The sequence below is a fragment of the Amblyomma americanum genome, chromosome 3 (genome assembly GCF_052857255.1).
Source record: "Amblyomma americanum isolate KBUSLIRL-KWMA chromosome 3, ASM5285725v1, whole genome shotgun sequence".
In the NCBI taxonomy this organism is placed as follows: domain Eukaryota; kingdom Metazoa; phylum Arthropoda; class Arachnida; order Ixodida; family Ixodidae; genus Amblyomma; species Amblyomma americanum.
Window position 1 is genome coordinate 202689981 of NC_135499.1, and position 20702 is coordinate 202710682.

General features: G+C 45.0%; 1 protein-coding gene across 5 annotated transcripts in view; it reads left to right on the forward strand.

The window, feature by feature from the left end:
* Positions 1–20702, forward strand: part of LOC144125903 (mediator of RNA polymerase II transcription subunit 12-like protein) — an 84262-nt gene that overhangs the window by 17078 nt on the left and 46482 nt on the right. For 3 of the 5 annotated variants that reach the window (XM_077659705.1, XM_077659707.1, XM_077659706.1), the window contains exons 14-27: positions 664–787; positions 1287–1699; positions 4268–4376; positions 6664–7025; positions 8423–8662; positions 9155–9318; positions 13005–13113; positions 13202–13332; positions 14318–14428; positions 14950–15091; positions 15681–15807; positions 16459–16686; positions 17436–17559; positions 20446–20674. In XM_077659705.1, coding sequence (XP_077515831.1) covers positions 664–787; positions 1287–1699; positions 4268–4376; positions 6664–7025; positions 8423–8662; positions 9155–9318; positions 13005–13113; positions 13202–13332; positions 14318–14428; positions 14950–15091; positions 15681–15807; positions 16459–16686; positions 17436–17559; positions 20446–20674 — 2613 coding nt within the window. The remainder of the gene's footprint in view (positions 1–663; positions 788–1286; positions 1700–4267; positions 4377–6663; positions 7026–8422; positions 8663–9154; positions 9319–13004; positions 13114–13201; positions 13333–14317; positions 14429–14949; positions 15092–15680; positions 15808–16458; positions 16687–17435; positions 17560–20445; positions 20675–20702) is intronic. The other 2 variants (XM_077659708.1, XM_077659709.1) reach the window with 1 other exon arrangement.

Genomic DNA, 20702 nt, shown 5'->3' on the forward strand with positions numbered 1-20702 from the left:
TTTTGATCAGATTGCTCTCTTGGTCTGCACAGGGATGTGATGATTACTGCTCTCGTGATTAAAGATGTCCGAGAGGAAATTCTGCTGTCTCCTACTAGCTTGTGCTAAGAACGGAATGCAGCTGTTTCGCCAAGAGATTTGTGTGACACCACTCTGGCTGTGGGCTTCGTTTGCATGAGAACTTTTATGAAAGGTGGTGCGGGCACCAGCGAGAGGTGTTTGGAACCAATGCAGTTTGTGTTTGTCTGTGCCTGGTGAATATTGCTGCATAATACAGTGAAATACATCTCTAGGTTAGGTCAGGTATCCTGAAACTATAATTTATGTTTACCTGCTGGTCTTATTAGCTCCAAATTATTTTACTTTATTATCCTTATTTAAGCACCCACAGCTGTTATGTTTCTGATTTTTGTAGTCAAAGGAAAACAATGACATTTGTGCATCACAAAAAGAAAAAAAAGAAAGTTGTCTATAAGCAGTTCATATGAAATTAAAATCAGGGGTAGACATGTGCATTGTTATTTATCGTTGAATTCAAGTATTTTGCATAACCATGAAAGAAAGATTAATGTGACAGGTACCTCAGAAAACAGTAATGAAACTGGCAGTATGCACCCCATCAAAATAAGTGGCTTTGGGTATAAGTAAGCCTAAACTTTTCAGAAATACAACGATGCTGATCTTGTGGATGAGAAGGACTCTCAGGACTCTGGAATGGCCCCAACAGGTTTGCCCATATTCCAAAACCTACTGGTTAATTTCCTCGACATGGAAGCACCTGTCCTGGGTAAGCGGTTTACGTTTTGATACCCTATTTTGTAGCCCCTGTTACATTCTTCAATGACTTGTGTTTACCAATTGAAAGCTTGTATTCCTATTTTCTTATTTCTTTTTCCTATTCCTATTTTGGTCTAGTGTTTCTGTGATGGTTGCATGTACTACACCTTATCCATGCTATACCCGTGCCAGCAAGATACAGTATATACACTACTTGCAGCTTCAGAAAGGACTGCCTATGGGCCCTGACATGTTATCAGGCTCATCATCAGTTGACATTCAGCACCTTTAGTCTTTGTATTTGTGTGGTACCAGCTTGTTAACATGACCAATTAAAGAAAGGCACAGAATTCATTTCTCGAATCGCATTTTTAGTGAAAGTGTTGTATGCTACGTTGTTGATTAATATTTGTAGTATGCCCTTTTGAAGTGCACCGGCCTTGACAGAGAAGTGCAGCGATTGCTTGTCGCCGATCAAATTTTTCTGCTTTCTCCATGTCGCTGTGTAGATGACAAACCCACACCTGAGAACCGGACGGCCTTTGCCAACCTGGTGTTGCTGTTTGCCGAGTTGATCCACTGTGACGTGTTCTCACACGATGCCTACATGTGCACGCTCATCTCACGCGGATACTTCGCCAGCCACCCGCCAGGGGGCGTGGGGCTTCCGGGCGTCATGGCGGCAGCTGTAGTGGCAGGCAGTGCTGCTCCACGCGCACCCTCGCCGGAGCCATCGCTGACGGGCTTTCTCGACCCAAACCTGGGCCCCTCACCCAGCCACGGCAGTGGCAACAACAACGCCAATACCGGCAGCATGTCGATGGGTCTCGGGTTGGGGGACCTGGGCATCGGAGGTCTCGGAGAGCCTGCTCGCCAGGCAGACTCGCTTCACATGTTTGAGCCAGGTGCCGTGAAGCATGAGGTAGGCATTTCAAAGGTTTTATCTGTTTCTGTTTATTTAAAATAAGGTAATGATGTGTTGCCATTTAATTGTATGGTATACACTGCATATATATTGAAATGCAGATACAGTTAAAGCTCATTGTTTTGACCCCCTTAATTCGAAAATCTGCATTATCCGAACTGCCGGCTCGGTCCCGGCCAGCACCCATGTAAGTCTGTGGCATTGCAACTTGATAATCCGGATTCTATGGGTCTCTCATCGGTTAATTCAAATGGGCTTCCGAAGGGAGGCTTCGTCCAGGTATGACCGGTTAGGCGAGAGATATTTGAAGTAACCCTACTCTAAACCTGAATTCCATGCTGCAGTGTCGCTCGTGTCCTATGCACCTCTGACAGCAGCGTTCAGCAGCAGATGTGACGACGAATGGATGACTTCTTCTCCGAGAGCAGTCCAACCGCTTAGTTTCAGTTTCACTTTTCTGAGCTTTGCACCAGCCTGCAGCGACGGTGGTGCGAACAGCCAGCATCAGCCAGCTGATTGGCGAGTCGCTTTGGTCCCCCCCCCCCCCCCCCCCCCCCCCCCCCTTCATTTTTTTCTCCTTTCCGCTTCGGCGCCGCTGAGCATTTTCTTCACTTCCGTTCGCGTGATTCTGTTCTTCCACTGCATCGAAACTGCGCGCTCGTCTTGTGCTGTTTGTAGTTCATGCGGTGAAGCCTCCTCACATGTAACAGTGCCACTTGTGAGGGGTGTGACGCGGTAGCTGTGGAGCTCTACTGTGTTGCACCGTGAAAGATGCTGGGGAGGCCCTTACGATCTTAGAGCAATTCTGCTTCGATGCTCCCGACAGTACGCATGCAATAAAACATTGATGTAAACATGAAAGATAGTCATTGTCATGCTGTTCTTATCTCAAAAGCAGGCTGCCATTGTTCAGTCTTGCACCAAATAAATTTACCATGCTGCAAACAGTTCTTGACAGTTTTTCTAGGTCATTTGATAATTTGAATTTTTGAAGAAATTTGAATATTTTTTCTGGCCCCTTGAAGTTCGAATTAACGAGCTTTTATTCTATATCTTTTGCTGTGCTGGGTGTGATGCATTACTTGTTATGGGGAATTGGTTGATCGATTGTGGTTGCCTTTTCATAAACTTCCTTGACAACTGTTTCGTTGTCTAAACAAAGCCCGAGTTCAAGTTTGCTCTGATTATGCCACACAAGCAGGCCCATAAGGTCTACTCTTGCTAATGAAATAAAGATATGATTGATTGATGACTGTGAAGCCATGTGCCTCTTTGACTGTGATGTGATTGAGGGGTGATGTGGGGATCAGATCGCAAAAATCTTGAAAAAAAGTCGATTTTTGAAAAGTACACACTCTGGTATCTATGACTCTCCTTCTATGTTGTACTGAAACATTTCACCCAAAAATAAACTCTAAGTGTTCCCGTACGTGCGCTTCTAGTGCCTTGTCTTCGTTGCAACCTAGCACCACGTCTGGGGACTTCTGATCTATCTGACTCAGTGTCATAGCTACTTTGCACATCGTAACTGCTGCATCGATCACATTTGTTCTAGGCCAGTGTTTGTTATAAATGGGCACCGCTGCATGGTGTTGCTGCGTTTGCACATTGCCATTTGTTTCATTTGTGCAACATGGCAACCCTGGCGCTCTGCTATTTGTTTAAGAAATGGAGTTCTATGCATCATGCAGGGTTAGTGCAGCTTTGTGCGCACTACAGGCAGAAATGTCGACGATGCTTCAGACCAGCACAGGGGTTAATAAAAACTGACCTGACACTCTAGGATAACGAGATGACTGAGCCTTATAAATTGATTTTGAGTGAGGCAAGCACAAGTGTGCAAGAAAGCATGGCTGAACTGGCCGACATAAATGAAAGACCAGGAGGTTTTGATGTGGAGGAGATGCCGTACAACCTTGTGTAAGGGCTGTACCTATGTAGGGACCGCATTCTATTTTTTACTAGATAATTGAGAAAAAATGCGGTTATACTTTTTTTTACATTTGTGTTAGGGCCGCACCTCCAAAATTCGCACCCAAATTTAAAAAAAAAGTGCAGCACTTACACAAGCTCATACGGTATAATAAAGCTTTTTAAGCTGTGTTAAAGAAAGTGAGGAGCCACACATCCGTATATTTCATCTACTGTGCAGTGTATATATGGCCTGTTCAACTCAACATTGTATGACATACTTCACAAAGGTATATCCTCTTCAATTATACAGCGTAAAACTTAGAATTGGAGACCGCTCAGGTTCGACTATGTGCCAATGATTATGATCTTAATGGTGTTGTGCATCTTTGCATTGCACTCAAACTCTTGTTTGCCAACCTAAGAGATTTGGAAACTAAAGTCTACATACTACAGGGTGCTTCTATACCAGTGTTTTTATATAAATGCACTAAGATGCTCCAGATTCAAAATTTTAGTGCTCCAGGCTGCTCCTAAATTGATATTCTTCTGCTCCAGAGTGCTCCAAATTGGAAATTTTAGGGCTCCAAAAATTGCTCCAAATTGATTTTACCAGTAGCATTATTGTGGGTGTGGGAATTTTCTGTTTTGTAGGTCGGGTGGGGCGTTCAGATGGACATGGACGATGCTGGTTTGGATGCCGACTTGGACAACATCTTGCAGCGCATCAAGGAAGGCCAGCAGAACATGAGTGACCAACCTGGTAAGTCGCACAACTTTCTAACGCGGTAGCGTTAAGGAGCCCGTGTCGCAGAAAGCCTAGTGTTGGCGTCGTCGACCATGAGCGAAAAATCCACAAAAAATCACCAGAGAAGCAACCTTGGTGCACTACCTAGGTGGCAGGTGGGCCACCTAGGTCACGTGGCCTTGTGGCATCATCACAACCTGCCCACAGGATTGTGAGCGAACTTCCCAGCATGGCAGGTGGCAGTTAAATAATGATCAGTCGTGAGAGGTTGCTTGGAAATAGCAACCTGGGTTGCACAAGCCCCACTGGTGGTAGCACCTGCCATCGCAGGGCAGTGGTGCATCACTTAACCACTGCACCACTGTGCCAGGAGTGGTATGACTCCCAGGGGTCTATGAATGTAAAGTAGAGAATGACCAGTTCCGGATATATGGACATTAACCCATTAACGCTATCCCGTCATACCCTTAAGGTGGAGTTATGTCCCCTCCACTTTGTTTTGTTTGATGTTGTGCATCTGTTGTTGACCTTTGAGCTTGAGGCAACACCAGAGCAGTCCTTGTGGCTGTGAATAAGCACAACTGAATGATATGGCCGAAGTCATTAGCAGATATTTGGTCTCGAGAGACATCCTTGTGGGTGAATGTTAGGTGTCACTAGAGTACAATTCATGAAATTAAAATCACGCTTGGTTAAGCATTGCTTATTAACTGCGCAGTGAAATTGTGCAGCCCTGTGCTCTTGTGCTTTGTGGGAGAGGGATGAGGGTTGGCTAGGTTGTATGGAGCATATCTGTTCAAATGTATTATCAAGAAATGGATGCAATGAACTCCTGAAACTGTGTTTTGCTTCCACTAGCAGTGTTCAAATGAGGAGTGTGTTGTATCAGAGACCCGCTAGCCTTGTAACACAGTTGATTCCGGATATATTGAACTGTTTATTTTGAACAATCAAATCATCTTGAAAATTCTATGCATAAGTATAGGACTACAGTTCGTGTTTATTGAACTTCCGTTCAAGTGAACATTTGGTACCAAACGGTGAACTGCGCCCCTGCAAGTACCTCCTAACTGCCCTTCCACAATCACTTTTTGCGCACTGAGCCATGTTAGCTATGCAGTCTTGGACACCTGCTAGCAGCGTAGCCATGTGCATAAGTTGTAAAATGGGCTCCGGAGGGGAGCATTGGGTTTGTTTTTGAATAGCCTTTGGTCTTGTGTACCTATTTTCAATGTGACAGAAAAGTTATAAGGGGAAATTACTGTTCTGTGCACCAGTTGTGCAGTGAAGGCAGCTTTGCTGATCGAAGGCTTGCGGAGACATGCATGGCGTGCATCTCTGTTGAAGGCGCTGCAGAAATCAACTGTGCCTTAATTTGAATGTGATATTGTTCTGCTTATGATGTACCAGTAACAAGGTGCCTCTGGATTACGCATAAGCTTATTTGTGGCCTTTTTTTGTATTATCGATACATCAAGCTGTTTTGCAATTCCCTGTGAGTTCAGTATATCTGGGATCGACTGTGTGCAGATTCTAGGGACAGGTTCAGACCAGTAAATGCAGCTCATTGCAAGTTCGTAATAGTGAAACGATGCCAACATGCCAGAGGCCGAATCTGTTTTATGCATATGCACATAATGCTGCCAACCTCAATCAATCCAAGCAGGAAAAAAAAGAAATATGGAATTTCTAGTAAAGTAACAGATGTGACCATTTTTTATTGTGCTCTGTCTTCTCAAAAATGGCTTTTATAGTTCACCCAGATTTGACTGCTTTCCTCCTGGTTTGCAGCCTCAAATATAGGTATTCTCAGGCTGGGTTCCGCAGAACCTTGGGGCTCCTTGAGAGTGCTTTTTCAGGTTCACTGAACACCTAAATCCATGCATGACTCAACCCCCACTTTATTTTGGGACTAGTTCACACTGTAATTGTTCAGTGCAGACTATTTCACTGTACAGCCAGTCATTACTAATTGAAGAGGGCCATTTTCTGAAGGCTCATTCATCTGCATGCTCCTTTTTGCATGCATGTCGGGCAGGAAGGGATGGAAGCCAAAACTTATGGGGTTTCTGAGCACCTTTTGAAACCTGTTGGGGCTCCCTGAGGCTAAAAATTAGATTGAGGACCCCTGCTCTTACTGCCCTTCCCCTTACCTGGGCCGCCTGGTTTTCAGACCTCAGTGATGACCTACAGCGAGCCCTGACCCGGCTTGGCATCGATATTCTGGCTGTCTAGATTGAGACGGCCATTAAAACTGTTTTCCTTCTCCTCTGACTACATTGATCTTCTTTCCTCTCCACAGATTCTGTAGGTTCGGACAAGGAAGAAGGGGGCTCGCTGCAGGGCCCCACCACACCCCTGGCAGAGACCCCCGGTGGTGGCATTGGGTCACATCCTGGTGGCGGGGCCTCAGGGGGTGGGGCTCACGGAGGCGGGACTCGTAGCCCCAACTGGCACCTACGTCACCTGCAGTACACCACACACTTCCCACTGCCTCAGGAGGAAGGGGGTCTGTGGTCACACGACTGCAACCAGCGACACATTCTGCTGTATGGGGTGGGCAAGATACGCGACGAGGCACGTCATGCACTCAAGAAGGTCACCAAGGAACTGCTTAAGCTGTTTGCCAAAAAGGCCTCCATGGACATTGCTGACGGGGGAAAGGTGAGGGATTGTCATTTTGAAGCATTATACATCCTCCTTTCTTGTACATAGACTGACTGTCATTAGGATGAACTCGGTGAAACGAATTATCGGATTACATAAGCAATGCAAAGCCATTTGATTGGTTTCCCATAAGGCTTAGTGTAAAAAAAATCTGCTTAGGACGAACTGTTAGGAGCAATGTAAAGGGGAAAAGCAGCTGGTGAGGATCAGGTAACAGCAGATCTCTTGAAGGACGGAGGGTAGATGATGGAGTGTTCGTAGCGTGAAGACACAAGGACACAGCAGAGAAGTGGACGTTTCTGCTTGTGTCTTCTCGTTACTAACACTTCATCATGACCTACCAACAGGCCCAAATTGCTACTCTTTTGGACGCAGGGGAGGTTGTGCTAGAAAAACTAGCCACCCTGTGTACACAATGCCTTATGACCTCGACCGTACCAGAAGCTTGGAAGAACACAGACATTATCTTAATTCATAAGGTATGAGACGCCAAGGACTTGAAAAATTACTGATTGATCAGCTTACTGTCTGTGTTGCCTGCAAGGTATTTACTAAGGTAATCACTAATAGAGTCACGGCAACCTTAGATGATCAGGCAGGCTTTTGCAAAGGACATTTCACAATAGATTATATTCACACTATCAATCAGGTAATGAAAAATGTGCAGAATATAACCAACCCCTATATAAAGCCTTCATTAATTACTAGAAAGCATTTGACTCATTGGAAACCTCAGCAGTCATACACGCATTGTGGAATCAGGGTGTGGAAGAGCCTAATGTCAAAATACTGGAAGATATGTACTATAGCAACTGCATAGCTACCATAGTCCTCCGTAAAGTCAGCAATAAAATTCCGATAAGAAAGGGGGTCAGGCAAGGGGACACGATCTCGCCAATGCTATTCACTGCCTGTTTACAGGAGGTATTCTGAGGCCTGAATTGGGAACAGTTGGGGATAAGAGTTAATGGAGAATACCTAAATAATCTGCGATTTGCTGATGACATTACCTTGCTGAGTCACTCAGGAAATTAACTGCAAATCATGATCAATGAGTTAGGCAGACAAAGCAGAACGGTGGGTCTAAAAATTAACATGCAGAAAACAAAAGTAATGTTCAACAGCCTAGCAAAGGAACAGCAGTTCACAATTGGAAGCGAGGTGCTAAAGGAATACGTCTACTCTGACACTCTGAGGTTGACTACTGTTTGTTTTTTCCCGTTCCTTGTTGAAGTGTGCACAGTTATGGGAATGCTTACTATTTTTGTGATGGCCTCACAGGGATTTTACCTTTGAATGAAAACCTGTTAATAATAACTGGTGCGTGCTCTTTGTGTTGTGGTAAGTCCAGGGCATTGCATGTCCTTTGCCTGTGTGTTTTCTCTGCCATTCAGGTGAAGCGGCACGCTCGAGAGGGCTTCAACTTTGAGGCAGTCACAGCCAGGTTCCAGTCCCTGTCCTACTTTGACCAGCATGTGGTTGCTCAGACGTGTGTTGCGTCGGTGCTCGAAATGCTGGGGGGCTTTGCTGCAGGCTCCTCCAACCACCTGCCCCTGGTTGACTACATTGCCTTCCTCTTTGATCTTATGGAGCTGTCCTTCAACATTCATGGCTTGATAGAGTTCGGCCTCCAGGTTAGTGCACTCGCTGGCATCTGGAATGTTTTGCTGTTTCATTCAGACTGGTTTGATTGCCTTGCATTTCTTGTTGAATTTCATTCATTACTTTACTTGTTTGTTCTAACTGATTTTGCACTTTGTGATTTATACCAATTGCTCCAGCATTTTGAAATGCTTTGGCGGACAGGGGCATGTGATTTACCTAGGGGAAAGTTCTGGTAGCATTGCATATTGCAAATCAAAACAAGGCTTACGTTTAATTTTATTTGCTTCACTTTTTCTTGTAGCATTAAGCTCACATCATGTAAGGTAACCTGACGGTACCCTTGAAGATATAAGTGGAGGAAAAGATGACACCTGGGATAGATATTCACGGCCAGAGGCTAAGGGCTTACTGCATGCTGTGAAAACATGTTGAAGCGGCTTCAGTGGCTTCTTGCATGATGCGATAGTTTTGGTTTACTGTGCAAGGAGTGAGTGATTGTCTCAATCTGTTTCTGGTTTCAGTTGCTAAAAGAACTCGTTGAAGTTGAGAACCAGCTTGCTCAGAAGGGATCTGCCCTGAGTGGAACATATGCAACATCTCTAGGGTTGTACATCGTAGGCCTGTTTTATAGATACCACTGCTGCCTTTTGGTGTGCCAAGATTACACAGTACAAGCCTGTGAGAGGTGAGTTCTGTGTTTCGAAGGCCAGTGAGCATGTGTCTCACATATACGTTTGTTCACTGGTGATTGCTGAATATCTCCAGCTGATTGCACTGCTTGCTGCAATGCTGGAAATGCTAAATGATGATTGTATAGCACGTAATGTATGGTGGCCAGCATGCTCGAGCATCTTTTCACAACCTCGATATTCTGTGTGGGATAAGCAAGGCTCTCTCTCTCGCATGGCCAGAATTGTGCGCTTTCTTTTTGGCTGCCACACATTGTGTGGTCACTGAGTCAAAGTTTCATCCGAAGTATGACGTTCAAAAGTATGCCGACTTTTTTACATTGCATGTGGAGAAGGACACAAAATTTGATGATAGCTGGATTACATAAGTGGTCGTGAAGTAGTGAATTTTGTTTGGAATGGTGGCATCTGCTGACTAGAAAAAGATTGACCTTCTGAATCTAGTTTGAAAATTTGACACTTAAAATTCAACTCTAGAAGCTCAGAAACCAACAAAAGAACAAAGAACAGCTTGCATTCCAAAACATGTTTGTTCATTACTTTGTAATGTGTTAAATCAGTCACTGCAGTTGATGGTTCACTGACTGACCGCATAAAAGATGGCTTGAATTGATGATGAGGCTTGAGAAAATTACGCTTGACATTTCAGTAGCTGATTGCACATGTACAGATCTTGCTGTGGTAATTTCTGTGCTCACTTGATCTACTTCATTACATTGCAGTAATTTCACCTTTATTGAAATGCAAAAATGCCAAAAAGAACCCCTGGTGGTCAAAATTAATTGGCAGCCATTCACTACAGCATTCCCCATATCCTACATGCAGATTTTGAATGGTAAAGCCCACATACTAATACAGTAGATCCCTGCTGTTACGTTTTTCAAGGAACCGTGGAGAGAAAGAAAGAACAGTAACTGAACACAGTGTGTGAAAGATTGTACACTGCTGTGTACTACTTTTCTTCTATTTTGCATTAGTGCGACCTGATTGTGTGGAATTTTCTGGGCCTTGTGGCCCTCGCTATCATTCTGTGTGCACAGAACGTCCAAAACGCTCTGTGATAGCTCTCCTGTCTGCCTGAGCAGCTGCAGGTAGCAGGCAGGTAGCAGCGCTGTTTTCGTGGTGTCCGCTTTAATGTAATCTAAAAATCTAAAAATTACACCTTTTAACTTGTAGGCGACGAGAAAAAAAGCAGATGACAGAAACAAAAGCCTTGGAGCCAACCCACGCAGTTGTATCTTGTACATTGTTGCCTGTGTGAAGTTTGCCACGTCATAGTTTCATTTTTGCATCTTCGGTCATTTGTGCTCGCGTGTTAGTGGTGACAGAACTGCACCAGTAGCCGCAGTGAAATTCACGCCGCCAGTCAGCATGTGCAGTCTCGCCGTGAGTACAGTGCATTGAAAGCTGCTGAGCATGGTGGCGGTCAAGCACTGACGGAGTGTGGAGTCCTGCTTCGGCCAGCGTGCCAACACTGTTCCGCATGCGCTAAATGTTGGCTGTCAAAGTGCTGGCATGGGGTAAAGCGCTGTAGCGAGGCAATATTTGTGATATACTGTGGGGGAAGGCTACCGCAGTTACAGCACAACAGCCAAGTTTGTATTGCATAGGTTTCAATGGAAGGTTGATCGAGACTGGCTCACAAAGTAGGCATGTGCGAATTGTGGTTTTTTGGTTCGAAGCAAATAGTGATTTTCTTTGAATAATTTTGAAGCGAATATTTTGAGTACCCCTGGCACACAAAAACGGTTGAACGGCACAATAGGCATTTTCAAAATCGTGTATTTTTTGTTTTAAACACACAAGGCCGTTACATGAAAAAAAAAAAGAGTGCATTGAAGCTCTGTGACACTCATTGAAGCTCTGTCGACTTTCTGGAAAAATGGCCATCGGAGATTGGGGGAGCCGACCTATATGCGGTGCAGACGTATGTGGGGTGTGCGATCTATATGTGGGGCCTCCAACTGCTGCTCTTAATTGTGAGTGTGTTATTGCGAAGCTGTTGCTTTTAAGCGGAGACTCCATGACACCTGCCAGGTGTACGCGTCACGGACCCAATGTTGCCCCGCATCGCAAAGGGGAAGCTGTCTCCATATGTCTCGTGCTAGCTCCCTTTTGTGCTAGCGTCATCCCCGTTTAACAAATTTCATGCAGAGAAGGGTGGCTGCGGCGTCTGTGGTGGCTGCAGGCAGAGACTCTCTCTGCAGAAGTGAAGGGAGCTGCGCACCCTTCAGTTAGAGAGATTTAGCATAGTATGACCCTCTTCTGCAGGGAGCCACTGCGCACGCACAGGTAGCCAGCCAGCTGTTTGCATGCCTAACCCGTTATACCTGTCAGCATGTGCTCACTAGTGGTGTGCGGAAGCATATTGCGCTATGCTAAATTTCTCTTTCTGATGTGTGCCACTGTGCTGGTTACATAGCATGCGCAGCACGGGTAGCACGGAGCCAACACCTGTCAGCCACGATCTGGGCACTGCGTTTCTGCTTGCTCGCATCTGTTGCCGCGAGCATGCGTAGATCAGCTCCGGCATACATGCGGGAGAGCAGGCACGCGACATGGAGTTTGGGCTTTGGTTGCATCCACGCCGCGGTACCATCCTGGAGGAGGTACGCTGAACCGAAACCACACGCTGCAAGAGTTCCGAAACTTTATTCGCTCAAGGAGAATAGTTCAAGATTTCGAATACCAAATATTCGGATCAAATTGAATACCAAATACTTTACTGTTCGACCAATATTTGCACATGCCTATCATGAAGACATAGCACAGGAAAATGCAGCACACGGGAATTTAATGGTGTGGTTCTACTGTAGCAATTCGTTGACAGTGTTGCCCATTGTACAGCACAGGTGGATTTATGGATCACTCTTGGAGGGGGCAGTTCTATTTGCGTCGTGCATTTCATGAGCATTCTTCGTCAAAAGAATATAGGCTACACACCGTTTCACACGGCAAGGACCCTGCACATCAGCATTTCATTCTAGTTTGATTTGTCCAGCATTTGACATTTGACATGGTTGTATGAAAGGAAAATGTAAATCAGCCAATGACAGATTATTTGAAATGAGTTGCACTTGGCATTTAGAAGTCTGATCAAATTATTTGGCTGGTTATTATTTTGAATCAAAACCTCAGATACATCCTTGCTCATCCACAGCGCATACATTGTGACTTTGTGTCTGGCATTTTTGCATCTATTTCACTCTGATACAATACTCGAAGCCTAATAAGTGGAGGCAGGGTGAGGGCTGGCCCTCTCTACTGTGTAGCAGGCCTCATCTTGTCCTTCTACTTTGTTCTCTTTGTTCTCGTTTTCTTTCACTTATCACACCAGCTTGCACAGTTTGCCACTCCCCTGTGGTCTTTTGTGGTGTCAGTGTTGGATATCGTGTTAGTATTCTTTCCTTGCTCTTGCAAAAAAAGGTGTGCTGTTTGAAAACTGCTCACATGATATTTGATTTGTGCTCTTGTTTGGCATCAAGCGGTCACTGTTTGGTTGACATAAGGTTTTTTTATTGAAAAACTACTTGTGCACCCACAAGGTCTGGAAGTAGAAATGTTCTGCCTGTAAGTGCAAATGGCGTGACTATTCGCAGTGTGCTATTAGTAGCTTAAGGTGATGCAAAGGGCGTCTCAGATGGCAAAAGTTAACTGGGACCAAACTGCCTCTGTTCCCCAGTTTGTGCAAGCTGGTGAAGAATGTTACCAACCCTGCAGAGTGCAGTTCACCGGAACGCTGCATACTGTGCTACCTCCATGATCTGTACTCTTCGTGCTATTATCTCAAGGTGAGCCCAAATTGTTCAAGTTTCGTTTAGTTGTTTTGTGAGCTGTAATGAGATTTCTTCCTTTTTGCTTTCTTTCCCTTTATCACAGTCCAAACATTCTGAAATTTTTGGCTCATTCTACTCGAAAGTCAAACAGACACTTTATGCGCCTCAAACACCGTCTGCTCTCAACTTGCTTTGGAACACATCATACATGATCGAATGTGTAAACAACCCCAGGTAAGTTGGCACGATGTAAAGGGCCTCCAGTTATGGCCAGTCTTATAAAGTACTTTCAACGTTATAATTGTCTAGCATTGACCTTTTTACAAAGTGACACCGAGTGCTTTGTAAGCTCTTTGCTGTGTGTTTTCAACTCATCATTTTTAAAGGCTTCTGTTAGTTAAGGTTTATTAGTGTGACTGCAAATAAAATGCCTGTATTGGCCAAATTTTTTGTTTTACAGGTAGGTGAGAGCATGCAGGTTAGTGTGTCATAGGAAAAAAAGTTAAGAGGGCTTAGTGACATGATTCTGTTAGCTGAGCACTTGCAGCATTGCACATTATGCTAAGCATTTGGATTAAATTGAATATCGAATATTTTACTATTTGAATGAATATTCGAAATTATAGAATATTCGCACGTGTCTACCTTTGCTTCCCTGAACCTGCTTGCATAATAGGCAGTGAAAGGTGGTTTATTTGGACGTGAAAAGCGCCAGTGATGAAGACTTGCACAAGTAATCGATGAAGCAGCGAGGCGAGAGACCGGGTTTAAAGGCACAGTTTTCCAGCATGAGCGTCAGCCGGCCACCTTAAGAGCTTCGTTGTCGGCATTGGTGCACGATCATGTTCTTTCCAGTAGCACTATTGTGGAAGGACCAGATTTGATTTTCCAAGAGTCATGCTTTACTCGGGCAGGTTGGTGAAGCACAGCGCATAGAATTTGAGATATGTGTGGGGAGGAAAAAAACGGTACGAGGTACTGTTTTTCATAAAAGGCCTAGTGGTGTGCTTTGCCTTTCTTGTTTTCACTTTTTGCAATTTTATATTATTTTTATGTGCTGTGTGGATTTGTGCAGCTGAAATTTCCAAGGGCTGATGGGATCAAGTGTTTCACTGAAGAAATAGTGGCGTGTTATTGTTGCTCTGTCTTTTGTGGAGGTGATTTTTTTTGCCTGCAGTGATTGATAATTTTTCTACCCTGCTCTTGTCTGTTACACCAGGGTTAGAGTGGACCCCCAGCAGATCAAACAGCTCAGTGAGAACCCTGCCTATAGGTACAGCTTTGTTTGCAATGCGGTTCAGAGCATCTCTGTGGCTCAAGACGCGGACAGGTATGTGTACTTTGGGAAACAACGTATTGTGGCTGCGTCATTATTAAAATGGGAGGCTTGCACATCTTAGTAGCTTGAATTCCATTTTTTTTTTAACTCAAAGTTGGTTGTGCCCAAGGGGAAGTGTGGTCACAAACAGGAAGTGGTGGCGGCTGCTGCCGCAGTCACGCTAGGAGCGCGATCGCGGAATGTTTCTCCGCATTTATGATTTCGAGTAATGTGGTTTTCTACAGATATTTCCAAGGTGATTTCACTTATTTATTTATTATTTTTGTTTCCATCCTGCATTATCCTTCGAGTCTTCTTGGGAAAACTGCATGTAACGAAACATCCCAGACTTTTTCAGTTTTATTATATCTTGGTTTAACTCTAATTTAAAACACAGGGATAAAATGCTGACACAGATTTTTCAAGGATGCCAGCCATCTTCAGCATTGCATAAAGTGAAATGATTGAAAAGAAGAGTCATTTGAAGTATGTTAGGCATATCGTGTGTTGTACTACATAGATCTCTCTTGTAGGTTGAATGACATCTCCCTGCTGTGTGCTGAACTCACTGCCAGCTGTGGGCTACTTAGTGCGGAGTGGCTCGGTGTCCTCAAAGCACTTTGCTGCTCATCTAATCATACCTGTGGCTTCATCGATGTCCTGACGCAAGTTGATGTAAGTTTTGGCATGTTGCATAGCCGTTTCTGTGGAGCAGTTTTGCACTGCCTTTTGTATGGCTAGCGCTGCCAGCAGCAACCCCAAGGCTGCATGGCTAACGTGGCTTTATTTCCTACTCTTTGAGGGGCTGAGTGCAAAAGGTCATCATGGGAATGATGTTAAGAGAAGTGCCACTTGCAGGTGTGTGGTGTGCTGTTTGGTATATTGAATGCTCATTGAAACAGGAATTCGATATACATGTGCAGTGGTGCAATTATACATTTTCATGTGATTCAAGGGAATGTTTTGATCGCTTGATGTAGATTGTAATTCGATATATCCGCTTCTGTATATCTAGAATCATTTGTATTGTAAACAGGCATGACCAGCCAAGTAGCTAAGTGGTATGTGTCAATTTCTAAATATAAGTTTGTGGGAACTGTCAGCTTTAGCTTCCTTACTTTTTCCTATTGTCATCCTGCTGCCTTTTTTCTTTTGCTGACATTTCAAGTTTTCTGTGAATTGCCCACTGAGACCCCAGGTTTAACTGCTTGGCTGGTAACCAAAAAAGAAACTACTTACTAGTTGGATGTTTCTGTTGTTGCAGGTGGGCGACCTCTCCATCCATGACAACCTGGCAGTTTTCACATGCATCCTGGTGGCAAGGCGGTGCTTCTCACTCCAAGACTTTGTTGTTCATGTGGCCATCCCATCATTGTTGTCAGCCAGTCCTGGTGCGTAATGGCTCATGGTTTCAGACATGCAACTCCTTCGGTCTTTCCTAAAAGAGCTGTTGCGAATTCCGTGTTTCATGTTGCTGAACACTGTCATGTTGTACAAATTAATTGTAGCCTTGCTTATGCTACCTCTGGTGAGATGTATATAGGCCTGTGTTCACTGTCCTGTAAAGTTTCAAGAATGATAACGTTAAGGTGGAAGATTATTAGCTTTGAGAAGCAAACATTAAATGGTAGGGATCTTTTATAGTGCAGTCATAAATTAATAGAGCCCAAAGATTTATGTGTTCATGTACAGCAAAGGCCAAGCTCCCATGCGGAATAAATGAATCTAAAATGAACCTATTAATTTACTGCAGTTTGGTAGTTCGAAAATTATTGCACCACCTGTAGACATTTGCCAAATGAACTGCATTTAGCTTCTGGAAAATTAAAACAGCCTTACCATTATTTCATGCCATAGCTTGTAGGTGCTGCCTATTTCTTTCATTGTTCCTGACAATTGGTCAGAGCAGACAGCTGCATTTGGAAACAAGTGTTATGCAAATGGTACAATAGGAGTTTGCAGAGCGGCGATGGAAGGCCGCATCAACGTTGTTTGTTGCTGTAAATCAGTGAGCTCATGCTTCCTTGTATTTCTTGTGGCAGTGGGCGGGGCTGCTGACCAAGATGCAGAGCTGGGTGCACGGTTGACGTGCCACTTGCTGCTGCGGTTGTTCCGCACTGTTGACCCCACACCTACTGCTGGTACCACACCCCTGCCACGGCCACTCTTTCTTATACGGTCTCCTTGCGACCGGCACCTCCTGTCAGCCGCCCACAGCAGCATGCGGGTAGAGCCAGTCCTTGCTGTCCTCAAGGCCATCTTGTTGCTTGGTATGTGCTTGCATTTACGTGTGCTCAACCTGTACAGTGGCGCGTGAAAACAGTTTGCCATTTCCATAGCCTCAGTTCTAATCATTCCTGCGGGGAACACTGTTTGCTATGTAACCTGCGCCCTGCATACTGCACAAAATTTTCAGGCTTGCATTTTATGAATGAGGTCATTGTTTCCAGTCATCATTTCAGCAAATAAACGTGTATGATTGTTTTTACAGTAACATTTGTGACGTCATCACCGCATGCAGCTGATCACCACCCGTGGACATGCAACTGATTTTCGATTTCAGTTGGCTGTTTTTGCTGCTTTTGTTGCTTTAAAAAAGATTAACTCGTTATCTTGAATAAATGATTTCTTGTACTGGAGAGGTGCCAAGAAATTTGATGCATCATCATCTCAACGTGTCCATTAAACCCCGGAGTTTCCCTTCAACGCACAGTGCTCTGTCACAGCTGCAGCTCTTGCTGCAAGAAGCACAGAGTGGATGTCCTAGACAGTGTGCCTAGGCACGCCTAGGCACTCCTCAGATATTACTTAAAGGCTTATATGATAGCGATGCTTTTTGCACCATAGCAAGCAACATGGTGGCAGTAGCTGCCACAGCTTCCTCCTTTGTGGGGAACTAGCATTCAGTATGCCTTTCGTTTACCTTTGCTTGCTTGCTTGCTTGCTTGCTTGCTTGCTTGCTTGCTTGATTGATTGATTGATTGATTGATTGATTGATTGATTGATTGATTGATTGCAGGGGATGCAAGCACTCCAGCCATGGAGGCGAAGGCAAAGCTGGACTCGGCTCAGGGCAAAGGGGAACCCAGCATCAATGACTTGCTGGGCCCCATAGACGACACAGACTTTGACCTTAGCGTTCCGTGAGTGTTTTTATTTCTTTCAAATACGGCCCTGCAGACATTGCGTGGGGGTTTCATCAAACACAAAAATAGCACATGGTTTAGCATGGCTAAGCGTGGAATAATTTGCGGGATCGCTAGTTAGGTTGGGCACTCAAGGTTCTTACGTGCTAAAGACATTGACCTGAAGGCCTTTACACAGAAGTGCCATTTACTATGAAGGCTTTCACCCTTAAACGCCTTTGGGTAAAAACCTGGGTGAAGGCCTTCCGTGTTCTGGGCAGGTTGGCCGCCTGCCACAAAGCAAGCTTCAGGCACATACGCACACATGTACGCATTTATGGATGCCCGAAATTGGCAAATGCGCCTAGTAGTGCTAACGCACTGAAAGCACAATAGATTTGCAAAGTGAAACACCATTCATTGTTCTCCCTTGTCATTCCTTGCAGTTTTGACTTCTGCAGTTTGTATGTCATGCAACCACTAATAATTCAGTTGTTGGCACAGGGCTTTTAGGCACTTGTAAGCATTAAAAACTTTATTGGCTTTGCACTTTTATTTTTCTTTTCTCATGGTGTGTCTTATGATACTGTGTCTGTAATATCAACTTTGTTAGACTTTCTCAGTTATGTTTGGTCTTTCTCGGTTCTGGTCTTCTTGTTTATTCCAGTAGATGCATGGCCTGATTACACTGTATTTACACGATTGTAAGTCGCCCCCCCCACATCACATTTCTGAAGAAGAAAAAAAACTTGGAGGTCGTTTACGCTTGGCCTTTAATAATAGAACGCGATAGCACCATCCTGTGGCCTCCGCTTATCGCCAGCTGCTATGGCTGCCGCGCAGGTGCGCTCGTAGGCACATTCCAAAACGAAAATGTATCAGTCACTGGACTACTCGTCCACACGTGCCATCGTCCTCACTAGCGCTGCTGTCGTGATCGCTGCTGCGGTCCCACAGCTTGTCGTTCTGTCATCGTCGTGCAGCGGAAGCCCGCACTTTGCAAGCAGCCACATCACGACATTGCGTGGAACAGCTGAAAATTTTTCCTCGCTGCAGCTGCCACGCCTGTATCACTCATTGTGAATGTTGAACTTGCGGCCCGGTGCGCAGTTCGTTTCTTCGGCATAAAGAATGACAGCCATCTTGAATGTAGCCGTGAACGAGCGCCGGTCGCTTACCGGACCCGGAGTACAAATGACGAATGATGAAGCACCACATAATAACTTGTGAAATGCGGCTGGCAGTAGTCAAATGCGTCAGAGCCAAAGAGAAATTATGCGTGAGCTGCGGCGGCTGTTCCTTCGGCTCTTCCTTCGGCTGCCGGCACTCCCCAGCACCGCTGCGGTTCCGAGTGGCGGTGCCGCCGCGTTTGGAACAGCGGCCCTTCCATCAACTATCGATGCTCCCTTGAGTGCAGAGTGCGCGGTTTGAAAGTAAAAAAAAAAAAATTGGATGACGCCTATTAAGAGTAGAACGCGAATGCATTATCGGGCCACCGCCGCTTATCAGCAGATGCAATCTGCGGCCACGTGTGGAGAGTGGGCTAGTGCTGGTTTGCTGCTTATAAACAGCCACCATCAGCTGCCTCGCGCGGGCTGGAGATGCCGGTTCTGCGAGTTGAATAGCAGCTGCTCAAGGCCAGCACCAAGAGCGATGCGACGGAGCCACGCAGCAAAAATGCAACCACGCTGTAGCATGCCTGTTATTTCGTTTGTCTCACCTTTATTTATGGTGCGATGCTTTGGTTTCGATTTTAAGTCGACCCCCCCCCCCCCCCACTTCAGATTTTCAAATTTTGAAAAACAGGTCGACTTACAATCGGGTAAATATGGTACTTTCTCTTCTGCCACATGGGAGGAGTACCTAGCGCATGTTTGTACAGCATGACTGGTTTGCTAGGGATAATCATGAATGTGTAATTCAGTGATGTTTATTACAGTTCATGACAATGCACACATGTTACCTTGAAAGTTTTGTGTTGTGCATGTATAGGGTGCTACTAAGAGCAGTGGCTATTGTAAATCTAATAACCACAAAGTGTGCATGCCATTATCACCGACACAGAGTTATTTTTTTGGGGGGGGGGCACAGCTAACATGATAAATATCTCATTATAAACAGTTTGCTTTTCAAGTCTTTGTGTGCTTGCCTGCTTGCCCGCTCGTCACTCTCGCCATACAACATATTTTCACTTTACGCCTTCAGCCTGCTGTGGTGCATATTATGGGACTGCGAGAAATTGCACAATCAAGCCTTTTGAGCAGAATGGTGTGTTAGCAGCCATTTATATTTTTTTCTTGTTTTGGATATTGATAGGATAGACAGGAATGTGATTAATAATTAACAGAGTTCTTATGAAAGCTAAAATCTAGTTACAGAGGAGGGAGGAAAAAAAGGAGGAAAAAACTATTAATGGCTGATGCCTTGACCCGCTTACACCCCCCATCTGCTCGTGCAGTTGAGTGGTTCCTGCATGGCAGTAGTGGTGGCAACTTGTTTGAACTTTTCTACGAGAAATGTCACAATAATGATGCTCTCTATTAACGTTTACTAGTATTGGCTAAAAATTTCTTTGATTTCGAATAATGTCCAGTGTCATTTCAGGGAGTCTTCCTCTTGTTATGGTTTAGAACCGTGTGAGAGCTGGAGTTGGCTGCGACGGTCACATTTTACTGATGCTGAAATGCTAAATGCCCAATTGCTGATGTTGAGGCACACATTTATGTTCTCAGGCTGTAAAAATTTTCATGAGTTCTCTGCCACAGTGTACCTTTTAAATATGCACCAATTTACGGCACCCTTGCACCGCTGAGGCTTGCCCACGTGTCTGCTGAGCACAGATTGATCATAGTGCATGTTTCTTTTCACATCATGGCCTTTTCTTTTCTTTTTTGTTTTCTTTAGTGCCCCTTTCGATTTTCGAATTTCGCACAGCCCCAGCCTGGGCAGGCACCCGAGCAGTGTGGGTGCCTCCCGGGGGACGGGCATCGAGAGCGCTGGCCTGAACGACTTTGCCAAGTATGCTCTGGGCCAGATCTGCAGCCAGCAGTGGATCCACGAACGCTGCCTCAGAGATCCCGATGTGCTGTGCTCACCAGATCTGCTTCTGGATCCCACACTGTCGCACAAGCAGGTAGCTCTCTTTGGACTTGAAGCCTCTT